Below are 16,480 nucleotides of genomic sequence, written 5' to 3' on the forward strand. Positions count from 1 at the left end.
AGCTATAAAGGCCGCCGCGCCGCGGAGCTGCCACTGGGCTGCGCGCCTCCCGGGAACCCCCTCTCGTGGGTGCTCTTTGAAGTGGAGGAGGGAGGCGGTGAGAGGGAGGAGAAGGAAGGGAGAGAGGCCCAGCCCGCCGCCCTCTGCGCCCCGAGGCTCCCCCGCACCGCGCACCTGGCGCCGCCTGCCCGCAGCAGAGGCTCGGCCCCTTTCGTCCGAGGACAACCTGCTGACCCCCGGCCAGGTAGGCCTCCTCCCCGCCGTCCCGCTTCCCACCGCAGCCCTGCCAGGGCACGAGATGCAGCCCCAAGTGCATGCATGGCATCCCCGGGCCCCTCGGGGGAGCCGTTATGTAACAGGAGCAGGGCTGGTGGGGAGGGGTCCAGACCCTCCGAGCGTGGGCGCGGGGGGCCCCTCAGCTCCTAGCCTACCGCGCCTGACGCCCTTGTTTGCACGGCAAGTCTCTCCCGCCGGCCGGTGGCTGTTTTTGGACCCCAGGGAGGGATGGGTCCCGCGTGAGCCGGGCCTGGCCTGCAGCCAGCGGTGTCTGGGAGCCTTAATGAAAACCAAGTGTGCAGCCGCTCAGCACCTGTCTTCAGCCTGCAGGCAGGAGCCGGGGCACAGACTAGCCAATGGGACGCCGAGGGGCCTCTGTGCTGCGGGAGGCTGGGGGGTGTAGATGGAGGCCTGCGGGGGAGGGGCGGCAGCCGGCTGGAGCGGTGGCAGGCCGGCGGCCGGGAGGTGCGGATCTCAAGGGCTCTGGCTCCAGGCTCTGGGGTGTACTGCCGCCTCGCCTGGGGCAGACAGAGGGCAGAGACATTCTTGGGGTGTGAGGGTGTCATTGGCGTAACTCTTGAAAATTTGCAGGTGCTTGAGCTGTGCGGAAACGAGGGTTTGAAGGAGGAGAGAAGGGGGCAGATGTGGACTTAGTTTCAGGGCTGGCAGGCGTGGGGGAGGGGGGCTCTCCTGCCTCCTCTCCCTGGAATTAGTCCCTGAGTTTGCTCTGGGGGCTGGGGGCTGGTCGGCCACCTGGCTGTGTTGCTTCGGGCAAGTTGGTTCCCCTCTCTGGTTCCAGGCTCTAGGGGGTGGGCTTGATGGCTTCGGAAACTCCTCCAACCCCTGGCAAGTGACAACTCGGGACCTGAGACAAACCCTGGACAGAGGCCGCTGTAGGCCCCACTCCTCCGTCTCAGGGACAGATAGGGGAGGCTGAGGGCCCGGGAGGCTGCAGGCTCCCCTTGATCTGACCCCTGGCTCGGGGGTCCAGTAGTGTTCTGTGCTGAGGGTGCTGACTTCTTGGGAGACAGCCCCGTGGTCCTAGGCCACCCTCGCTCCAGCACTCCGGAGGCACAAGCTGTGTGTCTTCTCTTGGGAAGGAGGGGGCACAGACGCTTGGGCTCTGCGCAGCGTGGGGTCCCTCAGGGCAGGGGGAAGCTGTGTCCAGGGAGGGAGAGGGCCTGGCAGAGCCTGTGGCGTCCACGGCCCCCTCCAGCAGCTCCATGTAGCCGACGGGAAGGATCGTTCTCCCACGTGGCCAGCAAGTGCTGAACAGATAAAAATCCCAAGGTGCTCTTGGTCGGGTCCACCGGCCGAGGTAATGGATCGACCCTCAGCGCCTTCATCCAATGGATGCAGCCTGGGCCTATAGGTGTCCCTGGGTTTCTCTCCAGGCGTTCCCCAGGCAGCTCAGCTATTCAGAGGCAAAGCGTGGCCCATGTCCTCAGATGCCCTCAGATCAGGTGGTACGGGCGTAGCGTGCACACCACCACCCTAGTGTCTCAAGCCCGTGCAGGCATCTCTAATCGTTCATCGAGCCCTCCCAACAGGGCCACCAGACCGCCACTACCAGCCAATCCCAGATAACCTCAGGCCTCAGCACTGGGTGGGCTCCGGGAGCTTTTCCCCAAAGCGGACTCCAGCCAGCTGCAGGAGGAGCTGGACCTGGCCTGGCAGTGACTGTGCCCTTGCTTCCTAGGATGGATGGCAGATGGCAGCCTTCACGCTGGGCCTGGTCCCTGCTGGCTGTGGCACTTGTGGCTGGGGGTGCATCGTCCACAGGGGCCGTGGTGAGTGGGGCGCACGACCCTTCGCCCAGGTGGGCTGACGCTGAGGGCTGGGCGGCAGACACGGGGCAGGGGTCCGGGGGTCCTGGAGTGCCTTCCCAGATCCCCTCCCGCTCCCGGGAACGTGCCTTACAAGCCAGTGAGGCCAGCCCCTGCGTGCGGGGCTCCGGCCGCTCCAGAGTCCTTGCTGATTCGGCAGGACAGGGGCTGACTGCTCACCTTCTGAGAGAAGCCCCGGAGTGTGGCGTGTAGACGGGCGGGTTTGGGTCCCGCAGAACCCAGGCTGCTCGGGGAAAAGAAAGGATGGTTAGGCTCAGCCTCAGGATCCCGCCAAGCTCCCAGGATGTTCCAGATCCCCAGATGGGGCAGGACCCGAGGCCCACAGCTCCCTGGGAGGCCCCCCAGAGACCGCCCTGGAGATCTGAGCCTAGGCTTCGAGCAACCCACCCAGGGGGCTGTGTCCTCCTGTCCAGGGCACGGGGACGGCAGGCCCGTCCGGCCAGGTGCTCCAGCCTCCTTCTAACTGTCGTGGGGCCTCTCACCCAGGACAACAGCCCAACATCCAACAGCCTGGAGGCGGGCACCGATGCCACCGCCTACTGGTGGGGAGAGTGGACCAAGTGGACGGCGTGTTCCCGCAGCTGCGGGGCTGGGGTGACGTCCCAGGAGCGGCACTGCCTGCAGCAGAGGTGCGGGGCTTGAGCACGTGGCCCTGAGGGGCTGGCGTGAAAGTGGGGCCGCCTGCACGGGAGAGGGAGGCCTGGGAGGTGGGGGGGTCTCGGGCTGGGAGAGGGGTCTTCAGGTTGAGGCTGCACAGGCCAGGTGAGCAAGTCAGTCTTTTCATTGGCTTCCGTTGAGGACGTGGCTTCTGTTGGGTCCCAGGCAACAGCGTCCTGGGGTTCGTCCTGCTCCATTTCTAGTGCTCTTTCAGTGAGGGGCCAGGCCCACCCTGGGTTTCTCTTCTGAAGACCTGAGTTGAATAAACATGGGGGAAGCATAAGGTGCAGTGGTTACTGTTGGCCAGACCTGGGTTCAAATCTTGCCTCGGCCACTTCCTAGCTGTGTGACCTTGGGCAAGTCACTTAACCTCTCTGAGCGTCCGTTTCCTCATTTGTGGCGTGGAGATTATGCTCGAGCCCACCTGACATTTCTGAGAATACAAGAGACAGTGTGTGTGTATGCACTGCAGCACAGGGCCCATACATGGTAAATGTTGTTATTTTATTACTAACTCTGTGTCCTGAGACCCTCTGCTGTGTGCTGGGGATAGAGAGGTGAATTGGATCTCACCCCTCCCCCTGAAGAAGGGGCTGAGAAACACCCTCAAACTACCTGAATACCTGTGACGTGAGAGGGCTCTGGTGCAGCAGCGGGGCTTGAGTGGGGAGGAAGGAGGCCTCAGTCAGAGGAATCAGAGCAGGCTCGGGGGCAGCGTGGTGGAGGAGTAGCCCAGAGGCCGCCCAGGAGCAGAAGCAGGGTCAGGGCTGCAGCCCGTGTCCTCCCGCCAGGAGGACGTCTGTCATGGGCACTGGGAACCGGACCTGCACGGGCACGTCCAAGAGGTACCAGCTCTGCAGAGTACAGGTGAGGCTCCGCCAGCCGGGACCCCCTCCCCCATCCCCCTTCTCTGGCAGGTCTCAGGGCAGCTTCCCGGTGGCCCTGGGCCCTCTGGACACTCTGTCCAGGGCCTGCCACTTACACCCTGTTGAAGAGAAGGGTGGTGAGGGCCTCCGGGCTCAGAATCCCCCCTTCCGGCATCAAATCAAATTTGTGGTGCCACCACGGGCTGCGGGCACCTGAGGGGAAAAGGACCCACTTCTGCTGGCGGAACTCCAGCACGACCTCAAGGTCTGGGGTCTAGGGGCGCGCGCGGCCCCTGCGCTCAGCGTGAAGCCTGCTCGCGGGTCTCCCCGGGGGACTGGGGTCACCGGCATCCCCCCTGTGCGCCCGCCTCTGCTCTCTGCGCCCTCCACACCCAAACCTTCTCTGTCGGTCGCGTGCTGCACCGAGGTGGCTGGGTCTGGGCAGGAGGTGCTGACCCTGGCTCACCCTCCGGTCACCTCTTGATGGGGCCAAAGCCAGTCTGAACCAGACCCCCTGGACCGGGGGCGGGGCAGAGAGATGATGCTGTGCGTGTCCCCATGTCCCTGCGTCCACGTGTCTGTGTGTCTGTGTGGGCACACGGGGGGAGTTAGGGGCTGGAGGGAGGCGAGCGGCCATGACCTCTGTGCTGGCCTCGCTGGTCAGCTGCCCTCCTGACGTGAGCTCGGGAGGGAGCCCTGGCCCAGTTCGGCTTCTGGCCGCGGCGTGAGCAGCTGGGCCCCGCGCAGGCCCCTCCCCTCTGCCCCACGGGCCCCTCTTCTGTGAAGTCAGGCCCACGCAGTCAGTGCCCGTGTCCCAGGCACTGTGGCTGTGGATGCGGACATGCAGATGGGCTCCTGCCCGAGGATGCGGGGCGCGTGGGGACCCCGCGCGAGCACCGCCGAGGCCGGTGTCCCTGCCGCTCCATGTGCGGCCAGGGAGAAGGCCGGGGCGGTGGGGCTGAAAGGATCCAGCCCAGAGCACGGGGAGGGCCAGCACACGTGGGTGCTGGAGGCTTGGTCCTCCCTCCCTCCTTCCAGAGAGCCCGAGAGACGGAGAGCACGGAGGAGAGCCACTTCCTGCTCTGCCTGGACAAAAATGCTTTTGTCGGGCCGAGTCCCTCCCAGAGCCTCCCGCCCTGTCTTCCCGCTTCCCAGGAGTGTCCGCCGGACGGGAGGAGCTTCCGTGAGGAGCAGTGCATCTCCTTCAACTCCCGTGTGTACAACGGGCGGACGCACCAGTGGAAGCCGCTCTATCCCGGTACTGTGGCCCTGGGCCACCCAGCAGGGAATTCTCTGGCAGGATCTATACCTGAGGGTCACTTCCTGGGGCCTGTGGGAGGGAATGTCCTCGTCCAGTGGGTAGGCAGGTGGGGAAACAGGCCCAGAGGTGGCGGGGGGTGGGTCTCGTCCAAGGTCATAAGAAGTTCAGGCGGCAGTGTAAATGACTTGGCCTCTCCCGCTCACCGGGTAAGTGCAGGGTCCCCAGGACCGGCAGCCCAGGGCCATCAAGTCGGCTCAGACCTCCTGCAGAGGGGACACTGCCCCCCACTCACAGGGCGGCAGAGGCTGGACTTCCAGAGCCTGGGCTGGGCCAGATCACCTGCATCTTGGTCCGTTTCTGCCACTGAGACCCCAGGCAAGTTCTTTCCATTCTCCAGGCCTCCGTTTTCCCATCTGTGCCATGAAAGAAGGGCCGTCTCAGTGCGGGGGAGGGGAGGTCCCTGACCCTGGCCCCCGCCAGCCGCCCTGAGACCCTGTCTCCCCCATCAGATGACTATGTGCACATCTCCAGCAAGCCGTGCGACCTGCACTGCACCACCGTGGACGGCCAGCGCCAACTCATGGTCCCCGCCCGCGACGGCACGTCCTGCAAGCTTGCCGACCTGCGAGGGGTCTGCGTGTCTGGAAAATGTGAGGTTGTTCAACATTGTAGCAGAAGTACCACCGGTCTCCTTGCGCCGGCCGCCCACCTGTCCACCCAGGCAGTGGCGGCCCCGGGGCCCGGGCCTCAGCGCCCTCCCAGCAGCCTCTCCACCTCCCTTCCTGCAGCCCATCGGCTGTGACGGGGTGCTCTTCTCCACCCACACGCTGGACAAGTGTGGCGTCTGCCAGGGGGACGGAAGCAGCTGCACCCATGTGACAGGCAACTACCGCAAGGGGAACACCCACCTGGGTAAGAGCCCCTGCCACTCTGGGTCCAGGGCCCGTGGGATCCTGCCGCCGGCTGCTAAGTGACTGTGCAGGGTCCTTCCCCTCCTGGGCGCCCCGATCCTCCACCCAGGCCCAGCAGGGCTGGCCAGTGGCTCTGTAAGGCCCCCATTGGCTACAGGAAGAGCAGCAGCTCTGTGTTGAGCACCTGCTGGATACCAGGTGCCGCAGTGCTCACGGGGATTGGGGACCACATCTGACCCAAGCGCAGCCTTCAGGGAGATGTTAATACCATCCTTAAAAGGGGGAAACTGAGGCACGCGTTCCGTCCTCACCGCTGATATGAGATTGAGGTCTGGGCGCACAGATGCTGGGGCCTAAGCTCTCAAACCCTAGTTTCAAGGTCTGAAGCGGTGCCCAGGCTCCCGCCAGCTCCGCGCCGGCCGCAGCACAGAGCCAGCCCTCCTGGGGGTTGGGGGAGGGGCGGGCAGGGGGTCTGTGCCTGTGACAGGACTTTGCACTTTTGGAAGGATATTGCTTCTAATACTCAGTCTTGAACTGAATACATTCCTGGGTCTCAGTTAATGCTTGTGGGATTAAACTGGGTTATCACAGCCTGCAGACTGGGAAAGGCAGGGCAGCTTGAAACCCATTTGACAGATGGGGAAATTGAGGACCAGGGTGGGAATTGCCGGCTCGAGGTCCCTCAGTGAGGCCAGGTGCGTCTGGACTAGAGCCAACCCCTCGAGAGCCCCCAAGGACCTGGCTGTCGGGACCCCCACGTGTCCTGGAGGTGGAGGGGACGGACACTTTCGGAGTTAGAGTTACAGGGCTTGGACGAGAGACCCAGGGATGGACATGACGACTGAGGAGAGGCAGGGTGAGGACAGGAGGGGTGTCTTTAGCGGAAGCCCAGCCGGGCAGGGGTCTGAGTAAGGCAGGGCGAGCGCAGTGGGCAGAGGCCGCTTTCTTCAGAGGCCTAGCCGTGGGAGGGCGCGGGCAAAGACATCGCGCCTTTCCTCCCTTCCGTTCACAAACCTGCTTTTGGGACCTTCCGCCAGATGCTGGGGCGTCGAGCTGGCAGAGGCAGGGTTCAGAGGGTGCGTCTCTTTCTGAGCGCCTCCTGGGTGCCAGGTGCGGCAGTAAGGTTCATGCCCGCGTGGAGATCTCAGCTTGGGGGCCCGGGGCTGACCCTTACCCAAGCCCACCTATAACTCTACCAAGTGCACCGCACGGAGCCAAGTGCAGCACGGTTAACTCGCTCCCGGCTCTTGACTCCGGGTGGGGACTACCACTGTTGTCATTTTACAGATGTGGAAACAGAGAGGTTAAGAAACTGGGTTAAAGTCACACAGCCAGAAGAGGCAGAGGTGGGTGTGAACGCAGACAGCCTGCTCCCGGGTCTGTGGTCCTAAGCGGTGACCCACATGCTCCCCTGGTAGATGTGTGCGAGGTAGCCGTGGTGAAGTATCTCGGAGCTGGGCGCTCATTTAAAAACGAACACATATAAACCTTCATTTAAGTAAATGATATTTAAGCAGAGTTATCATTTCCTGATCGTTTTACCTCTATAACTCTTGTGTCTGTCAGCTGGAAATACTAGGGCAGCAGGTAAACGACTGTGTCCCTTTTCCCGACTCTGCGCCCAGCGACACAAGCTGGCAGCTTGACATCGGCCACAGTGGGTGGAAGCGCTTGTCCTCCGGAAATTGGCCGATACTGCAGGTCACAGCTGCTCCTGTCCTCCTGCCAAGAGAGCCAGTGGTTAGGCGTTTAGGGGCTCCCCGCGGGCCGGAAGGACCAGCTCAGGGTCTTCAGGGGGCCGTAAAGGGGGGCGGCTGGCAGGAGCGGCTCACCTGGCAGGCGGGCCCACGTGCCCTCGGGTGACTTGGGCATCGACCCCAGCAAACCTGACTCGAGAAGCCCCTCGTCACCCTCTCCCAGACGGCTTTTCACTCTGAGGGCTTTAAAACAACCTCTCTCCTTCTCCCAGCAAACTCTCTACCACCTGCTGGCAGCACGGTCCCTTCCTCAGACCTCTGCCCCCCAAGACCCTTGGTCCCTTGGTGGGGGGCTCTGTGAGGGTCTCCGTGGCTGCCACCCCACCTGACTGGGGCCTTCGATGACAGGCCCTGAGCTGGGGCCTCGCACTTTCTCATTTACACCTTTGAATGTAGCAAGCCTTTAAAATCAACGTGATGGTATGACAACGTGGGTTTCTAAAATAGCACCGGTGATGACGTCCTCAGGGCCGGGCTCTGTGCTACCCAGAATCCCCTCCGTCATCTAGAGTGGGGGCCGTCATCCCTGTACAGGCGAGAAAACTGAGGCCCAAGGGCTGCAGCAGCCTGCTCAGGGTCACCTTGGTGGTAGTGGCAGAGCAGGACCCACGTATGTTGACTCCAGCAGACCTATGGTCCCTGTGGCCTGTGGTGTGTCTCGGAAGGAACAGGGCAGGTACCAGGGAGCATCTCCCGCAGCCTTGGTAGGAAAGCGTCTCGGAAGCGGCGAATGCTGGGGCCGTGCCGGAGCGGTGGGTCAGCTCTCCCGCGGCAGGGTGTGTTCCGCCAGGTCCTGGACTTGCCTCTTGGGCCCCAGGTGCGCAGCTCTGGCAGCGGGGAGGGGCTGCCCTTAGACGCTGCCCCTCACACGCCAGGAGTGCAGGAGGGTGGTGGCTGCCGTCCTGCAGTCGAGAGGCAGTGGCCACAGCCGGCCTGCCGCTCACCGTTGTTCCGTGTCCCCCAGGTTACTCTCTGGTGACCCACATCCCGGCCGGCGCCCGAGACATCCAGATTGTGGAGCGGAAGAAGTCTGCGGACGTCCTAGGTGTGTATGTGGGGCCTGGGTGGCGTCCCAGGGGCTTATGGTTTCGCATGGGGTGAAATGTGTGGGTTCTGTGTGGACAGGGGACACTTGACCTTGGGTCCCTTCTTGCAGGAGAGGGATGGCCCCAGAAGCCAGAGTTTGACCTGGGTGGGTGCATGTGTGTAGCATGTGGCGGCGGTGGTGGGGGTGTCGTAGGGAAGCTGACCTCACCCCCATGTGTGCAGAGGTGTTGCACTCAGAGTTGCTTAATAATGGAGTGGGTCATGACTCAGGTAGTGAGTTCCCCGTCCCTGGAGGGCAAGGCACAGGCAAAAGCTGGAGGTGCTGGCGGCGGCCTCTCTGCTCCCCCCGCTGCCCCCCCAGGTCCGAGGAGTGAGACTCTGGGGCTGAGAAGGTTGAGGCAGAGCGAGAAGGAGTAGGTGGCCAGTCTGAGGCCAAGGGTGACGAGAAGCAGGGGTGGGATTCAAACTCCCATTTGGGGCCCTCGAGTTGATGTTTTGGCCACTGGACTGTCTCTGGTGGGAAGCTGGATTCAGGAGGGGTCCTTGAGGATTGTGGAGTCATTGGCATGGTGACTGAGGCGGTGAGGCCCCACGTTGGTGACAATTTCTGGAAGGGCTCCCTGTGCAGTGGGAAGTTGGCGGGGCAGTGCACCTTGTCTGCCCCCCGGGGGAGCCCCTTCTGGCCGAGGAGGGCAGATACTGACATCTGTGAGCCGATCTGCGCAGGGCAGGTGGGGGACCCGGGCAGGGCTCACCTCCCTTCCTCTCAGGGCAGCTTCTCGGGGGCCAGGGCTGGTGGGGCGCGACCACCCTTCTAAGGGGACGCTGGGGTGGAGGGTGGGTCTTTGCTAAAGGTCCTCAAGGTTGAGCTCAGCACGGGCTCTCAGCCCTTCAGGCCCCGGGGCCCCAGTGCCTGGGGCCCTGAGCCCCAGCCCCCAGCCGGCGGGTCTGCACGCTCCAGGACCCAGCCCCTGCGGCCCGAGCACGGGGGCCAGGCCTCTGCCAGGCCGGTTGCTCTGTGGCCCGCTGGGAGGGTGGTGAGGCCAGGAAACACCGTGTTCCCAGAGCTGGCTGCAAAGCCATCGTTCTTGAAACAGACGCGTGGAAATACCAAGGGCAGCCTCGGAGCACTGGGAAAGCCGCAGGAAGGAAGGTCGTTACTGTCAGGAAACAGGTTTGGACTCGGGCCGGGGATTTAACCCTGTGCACAGACCCGGCCCGTCCGTGTCCCCCTCGCCCAGCTCCCGCTCTTGTCCCCGTTAGTTTTCAGCGTCGCCACATGGAGGGTGTTTTTCCAGCAGACGCGTCCTCCTTGCTGCGTCTGCCTGATAATAAATTAACCGCCCGTCTCCTCCGCTTGGAGTTGCATCAGAAGCTTTGGAAGCTGGACTCTTCCCCACCTTCGGGCCAGTTCCTGGCACGGGCTCTAAAGAAACCCTCTGGAAGACACACTGTCCCCGAGGTGGAGCCCCGCCCCACGGCCCCGGGCCTCCCAGGGAGGGCCAGCCGTCCCGCCTCTGGACAGATGTCCCAGCCCGTTGCGGGGGGCCGCACGTGCGTTCCCGCTGTCTGGGCGTCATCGCGCTCCAGTTCTGGGAGTGGATGTCCTTCTGAAGTCCTTGGTTCCAAGTGTCCACCGGCACCCCGCCTCAGAGAGAGGCTGACTGGGAGCCACTCCGGGGGGAGTGGGCCGATCCGGCCCACGGTCAGCCGGGTCCCCCGGTCTGGGCGGCAGAATGTCATGCTCCCAGCGAGAGCACGGAACTGGTCAGCTTGGGGTCGGGTAGGGCCTGCTGGGACCGCTGGGACAGGGCTGCAGTGCTGCTCGGCCTGGGCCCTGGTGGGGCACTACGGTCCTCTCCCCGTGTCGGGGGAGGGGAAGCTGGGCGTGCCAAGTCAGCCCGGCTCACATGGGGAAGTCTGCAGCAGAGCCAGGCACGGTGGCCCGGCCCCAACCTGGCGGACACCTGCTGTCCAGCGTGTGTCTCGACCTGGCCGCTTGGTCCCTATGCTTTACCTCACCTCTCAGCCCCAGGCCCTTTGGGGGCGGCAGGAACGGCAGGACCAAGTGGGCCCTGGGCCAGCCACCCTCAGTCGTCCAGACAAGCCCTTGTTTATTTTAGGCTGATAGGAAGGAGGGCCCACATCTCCCTGGCCAGGGCCACATGCCGTGTGCAAACAGAGCGTCCCACTCCCACGACGTGCAGTTTCCTGTCTTTGGGTGTTTGGGGAGGGTCGCAGGGATCCACAGGTTGGCCAGAGGCCCCGAGTGCGAGGTCCTGCCCCCCACCCCATCCCCACTCCGGCCGCTCCGGCTCAGGTGACCAGGCAGCTGTGCCCTTTCAGCTCTTGCAGATGAAGCCGGCTACTACTTCTTCAATGGCAACTTCAAGGTGGACAGCCCCAAGAACTTCAACATCGCCGGCACCGTGGTCAAGTACCGGCGGCCCATGGACGTGTACGAGACGGGAATCGAGTACATCGTGGCGCAGGGGCCCACCAACCAGGGCCTGAACGTCATGGTGCGTGGGCCGCGGCTCCGGGGCTTCCCCAGAAGCCGGCAGCAGGCGGGGGGCTTCCGGGCCAGCGCCTCCACGCATCTCGGGGTGGGCCTCATTCCTTCAGTCCCTCGTTCACTCACTGAGTCACTCCCTCGACCCAGCCCTCACTCAGATTTTCATTCCTTCACTAGTCTCCCATTGACTCATTAATTCATTTACCTGTTCACTTGTTCACCCAAGCACCTGCTGACTCACACTCTCACTTGTGTGACCCTCCTCTCCCCTCCCTCCCTCCTTCCTTCCCTCCTTCCTTCCTTCCCTCCTTCCTTCCTTCCTTCCCTCCGTTAGCACCCCTGGAGGATGTGCACCGTAGGAGGTTCTGTGCAGGGCATCAGGAACTGTGTGGGGAGATGAGGACAGAAGGCTGGATGGGGTACAGGGATGCAGGACCCACTCCCCACTCCACAGGTTGGGGTTCAAGCCCCCCATGGAGTTCCCTACCCTCAGCCCCATGGACACTGTGGCATTCCTGCCAGGTCCTCGATGCTGAGGGACCATGGCGGTGCTTGTCACGGCTGTCCCCCTGATGCTGTACCCAGCATGCTCACGGCTTCTGGGGGGAGTGCGTGGGGCGTGAGCAGAGGGCAAGAGAGTTTGGCTTGCTATGGCCAGCTTGCCGGGACTTTTCCCGTGGCTACTGTCTAGAAATGAATGGCATTGCCGCTTGGTGCCCCAGATCTGAAATGGCAGAGGAATTATCACCGAAATCAGGTGATGTCAAGAGGCTCTTGGAGGCCTGCCGGCTTTCATGGAGGCTGAGGGATACGGTGGGGACAGAGCCCACCCACCTGACCAATGCCAGAGCCTGGCCCATGGCAGGTGGCAAAGACGTTCTGTCTCTCACCCGTTTGTTTCGTGCCCCTCCCAGGGTGGGCGCCCTGTAGTGTGCCTTAACAGGTGGTCCAGAGACCTTCACATGTTACGTCTCCGCCACTGATCCAACTGCGCGTGCCTTCTCCAGACCTCCTCATGCCCGATCTTAAAGTCTTTTCCATCCAGGCTCCCGGCCAAGCCAGGTGCACTGCCCACGAGTCAGGATTTATTCTTACTTAGGGCCACTCTGCCTTCCAAACAGATTGGGTGACCACCTTACAGTACGGCCTGAAGCCCTCTGGGAGGATTTTCCTTCACAGCAATCCCATCTTCAGCTCGCACCCCCCGACCAAGCTGCCGCAGCTCAGAGCCGAGTGTTGCCATGTCGCTCCTCTCTGTCTTCACCCTAAGGGCGCTCCGTGCAGCCGTAGCTGTGAGCTGAGAGAGGGACGCTGGTACCGGAGTCCCGGATGCTGGGAGGCTGGGTCTCCCGCTCTTCTGTCCCTCTAGCCCTGGACTGCTGCTGGCCCCTCCTGACCCCGTAACTTAACGGAGTTGAGAGACCTCATGTTATAACGTTCGGCTCTAACTGCGTGGGTCACTTGATGTCCTGCGGTCAAAGGGTCATCTCTAGTAGGGTCTGATAGCACACCGGGAGGTTTTTGCAAATAACGTCTATTTATTTTAGGTGATATGGCCTTCCTCTAGAACACTAGGGGTCTACGTTATCATTTTCTTAGCAAAGTTTGCCAGAAACGCCACAGTCCATCTTTCCCCACCACAGACACCTTTACTACTGCAGGGGCTGCTGGGTATTACAGCCCAGGTGGTGGGCTGCTTGCATCACAGCCTGGGCCTCCTGCAGAGCCCTTTCTCCTCAGGACCCCACTCAAGGCAAATCCAGTATATGGATTGGACCAATATTCCCTGATGCGGAAATGTTGTGTCCTAAATTCTTCACGACTGGGGGCATGAGATATGATGTTTCCCTTTGTTTTCAAGGAGATGTCTTGTGCTGCCCTAGACTATTGGACCCTGAGATTGTCACTGATGTGGGGCCAGTCTTCACAGGGGTTAATCTCCGATCCTCTGGAATACGTATGTTTCACCAAGGCCTCCAGTGCCCCTCCCTGCTCATCAGGTCTGATAAACATGATGTCGTCAATGTAGTGGACCAATGTCATGTTCTGTAGGACGGTCCAGACCCGTTTGTACCGTGTTATGACGGGAGGCGGGAGAGTCAACCATAGCTCTGGGTCAGAGCTCTAAATGTGTGAAGCAGAGCTCTTCTGCTTCTCCTTCCTGACGGGGGTAGAAAAGAATTTGCCAGATGGTCAACTTGAGGGCATGCTAATCTGCTCTAGAAAGGATGCCACATCTGTCCCAAAGCTGCAGCTGGGGCTACGGCTCGGTTGAGCTTGCAGGAATCCACTGTCACCCTCCTGGATCTGTCTTGCTTTTGTAGGGGCCAAACTGTTGAATGAAATGGGGGCTATGATGGGGTCAGCACCCCTGCATCCTTTAGGTCTTTGCGCGGCGCTAATCTCTGTGTTTTCCCCCCCAGGATGCAATATGTTTTCTGATTTACTCCCCGCCCAGGTCAAGCAGCCAACAGGAGAGTTCTGCTGACTCCCAGTTATGCGTTTGGGGGCTGGGTGAGCCTTAGATCCAGCGGATAGACTGTCAACCAGACCTGGGCCTTGTTTGGGCCATTACTTGTCATCCACGTGCTCTCACCGTAACGGAGACAGTAATGATGCTTTGGGTCCCTGGTTAACAATGACACCTTGAACCCTGGTCCCACAATGTCTACCCATTTCTCCACTGAGCAGCTCACCAAGTAAATAGCTGTGGGCTCTTTGGTGGAAGAACGGGGGGAATCATGACCATATCAACCAGTTGGGGATCATTCTTCCCGGGGACCTGGCTATTCCATCCTCCAGCAGATTCTGGGTCTGAAACGTGGTCCAGGAAGCTGGGCAGCGACTGTGACGTTTATGCGGCAGCTGTCGTCTGCTTTGCGATCATCCACCCGCGATTTCTTCTGATCATACAGGTTGAGAAGAACCTTTGCTGGGCCCATGCGTTTGTCCCCTAGGAGTCCTTTGTTCTGTCCGCCGTGTCCAAAGACGGCTCAAGCTCCCTGGCTACCGTGTCAACCTCATTGCTCGTTACAGTACCTGAGCCCCCTTGTCCGATTACCATGGACAGGTCAGCTCTGTACTGGCATCTCCTGCCACCGGCCCTGGCCTAGGAGGACACCCAACACCATCCCTCTAGGTGTCCCTCTGAGTGACGTGGGTGACCCTTCACCATCACGCTTCCTTTCACTGTGGCGGCCGGAACGTCCTCCAGGGGATCCTGCAGAAAATAGTCACCTGGCGGCTTTTCCAGCCTTTTCCTCCCTCTTCCGTCGTCTGCCGTGGTGGTGTCAGCACGGGTCCTCCCTTAGTGTGTTGGCCTCACCTTCCCGGGGTGCTTGCGAGTGTGGTCCCTCTTCCATCCTGAGCCGGGGCTCCCACAGGAGAGACTCCCCCCATCCAGGCTCAGCTTCTGCCGTCTGCCGCGGCTGGTTCTGCAGGGTCGTTGCCGATGGCCCTGTCTCCCCCGAGCAGCCCCAGGGCTCCCCTGAGTAGGTGAAGAGGGCGCTTAACGTGAGCCATCAGCCAGGTGGCCCTGGGAGGAGGTGGGCAAGGCCCTCAGGGAGGCCGAGGTCTCCGTGCGATCTTCAGGCGAGGGCCAGGTGCTGGCCTTAACGGCGAGGAATGGCCACTTTTTAGGCTCAAAGATTCAGGGGAGGCTGAGATTTCAAAATTTTTAAGCAGATTGACTCAGACCCCCACGCCCCAAGTCTCCTCCCGGTCGGGCTCTTGGCGAGGTGGAGAAGCCAACATGCCCCGGCTCTCTGACGTTCTTCCACCTTTTCTGGCCCTGCTGGAGGACATGCGAGTCTCTGTGTAACACCTAGGAGGTAACACTCTGGCTTGGCCTTAGGTTGGAGGTTTGGTGGTGATGTCACCCTAGCCTTTCACTGTCTATCTCCAAAGCGCCACATTCCGAAGACCTTTCTCCTTTCTCAAGGTACACCCCAAGCCCAGCCAACTCCCAACACTTGAGACATGGCGCCCAAAGCACGTTTTCTTCCTCTGATGTCTCATTCCAGCCTGACACCTGGGGGGATCTCAGGGCTCCTTGCACCGCCAGGGAGGCCTCGCGTCACCCCTGCCGGCAGGGGATCCCGCTCCAAACTCCCATTTGAGAGCTGCTTCCTGGGGCTTCTGACACCAGCTGACTTAGGCGGCGTCCCTCGAAAGACCCGCGAGCACTCAGTCGGGGGAGCAGGACAGTCAGGGGGGAAAGCTGGGGGGCGACGCAGTCTCGACAGAAACCTCAGCCCATCCCCCAGTCAGCTCTGATGCTGGGACGGTCCTCAGGGGCCTGGGCCCTGGTACTCGCGCTCGGCTGGCAGTGGGGGGCTCCGGAGGGAAGGTGGTGGGGACGGTGCCCTCCTATAACTTGGGATTTCTGGCACGTGGTGATAGTAAAATGCAGGTTGGGTTTTAATTGGTTTTATTACCTTTAAAACATTATCTGCACCCCGCGCACGCTTCACTCCCTGTGCCTGGGGCGGACGGCTCCCTCTGCCCCTTCCCTGGCCGCGTTCGCCTATCTTTGGACACGGGCTGCCCCTGGGGCCACGCATAGCCTTGGGTGGGCGTGGCAGCGATCTTCGGTCAAGGGTGAGTCCCTGGGAAGGACTCGGCTGCAGGCCGCCGCAGGAAAGCCTTCTGCAGCTCAGGGACAAGAGTCTTCTGTCCTCAAGGGGCTTGTGGGCCGCAGGCCGCAGCAGCCGCTCCAGGCTGGTGGGGAAGGGGCTGGGGTGAGGGGGGGCTTGGAATCCCACCTCTTCTCCTCCCCCAGGTGTGGAACCAGAACGGCAAAAGCCCTTCCATCACCTTCGAGTACACGCTGCTGCAGCCGCCGCACGCCCACCGCATCCAGCCCGTCTACTACAGCTTCTCAGAGCCCACCGCAGACAGCACGGAGAGCCAGGAGCTGGACGGGGCTGGGCTGGCGGGCTTCCTTCAGCACAACGGCTCCCTCTACGGCCAGGCCTCCTCGGAGCAGCTGGGCCTGGACAACCGACTGTTCGGCCACCGGGGCCCGGGGATCGAGCTGGGTCTGAGCAAAGGCCAGGAGACCAACGAGGTGTGCGCGCAGGCCAGCGGCAGGGCCTGCGAGGGGCCCCCCAGGGGCAAGGGCTTCCGAGGTAACCAGGAGGAGGGGCGGGGTGGGGCGGGGCTTCCCAGGGAGAGGGGCCTCGGGTGAAGGGTCTTCAGAACCCGGCACCTGCAGAAGAGGGTGACAGAGGGGCCGGTTCCGTGCAGGCTGACCGGGCAGGCCCAGGGCCGGCCCTTAGCAGACATCCTCTGCACATACCTTCCTCCAGGTGGGTATGGTTAGCCCCATTTGACAGGTGGGGA

General features: G+C 62.1%; 1 protein-coding gene across 12 annotated transcripts in view; it reads left to right on the forward strand.

Annotated features, from left to right (window-relative positions):
• Positions 1-16,480, forward strand: part of ADAMTSL2 (ADAMTS like 2) — a 34,512-nt gene continuing 18,032 nt past the window's right edge. For 3 of the 12 annotated variants that reach the window (XM_060153819.1, XM_060153822.1, XM_060153827.1), the window contains exons 1-10: positions 1-244; positions 1,976-2,752; positions 3,572-3,647; positions 4,802-4,904; positions 5,124-5,282; positions 5,417-5,562; positions 5,696-5,819; positions 8,540-8,620; positions 10,969-11,144; positions 15,918-16,266. In XM_060153819.1, coding sequence (XP_060009802.1) covers positions 2,367-2,752; positions 3,572-3,647; positions 4,802-4,904; positions 5,124-5,282; positions 5,417-5,562; positions 5,696-5,819; positions 8,540-8,620; positions 10,969-11,144; positions 15,918-16,266 — 1,600 coding nt within the window. In that variant the 5' untranslated portion in view covers positions 1-244; positions 1,976-2,366. Of the gene's footprint in view, positions 245-1,968; positions 2,753-3,571; positions 4,905-5,123; positions 5,283-5,416; positions 5,563-5,695; positions 5,820-8,539; positions 8,621-10,968; positions 11,145-15,917; positions 16,267-16,480 lie in introns of those variants that run through there. The other 9 variants (XM_060153823.1, XM_060153821.1, XM_060153824.1 and 6 more) reach the window with 9 other exon arrangements.

The sequence above is a fragment of the Lagenorhynchus albirostris genome, chromosome 7 (genome assembly GCF_949774975.1).
Source record: "Lagenorhynchus albirostris chromosome 7, mLagAlb1.1, whole genome shotgun sequence".
Classification (NCBI taxonomy): domain Eukaryota; kingdom Metazoa; phylum Chordata; class Mammalia; order Artiodactyla; family Delphinidae; genus Lagenorhynchus; species Lagenorhynchus albirostris.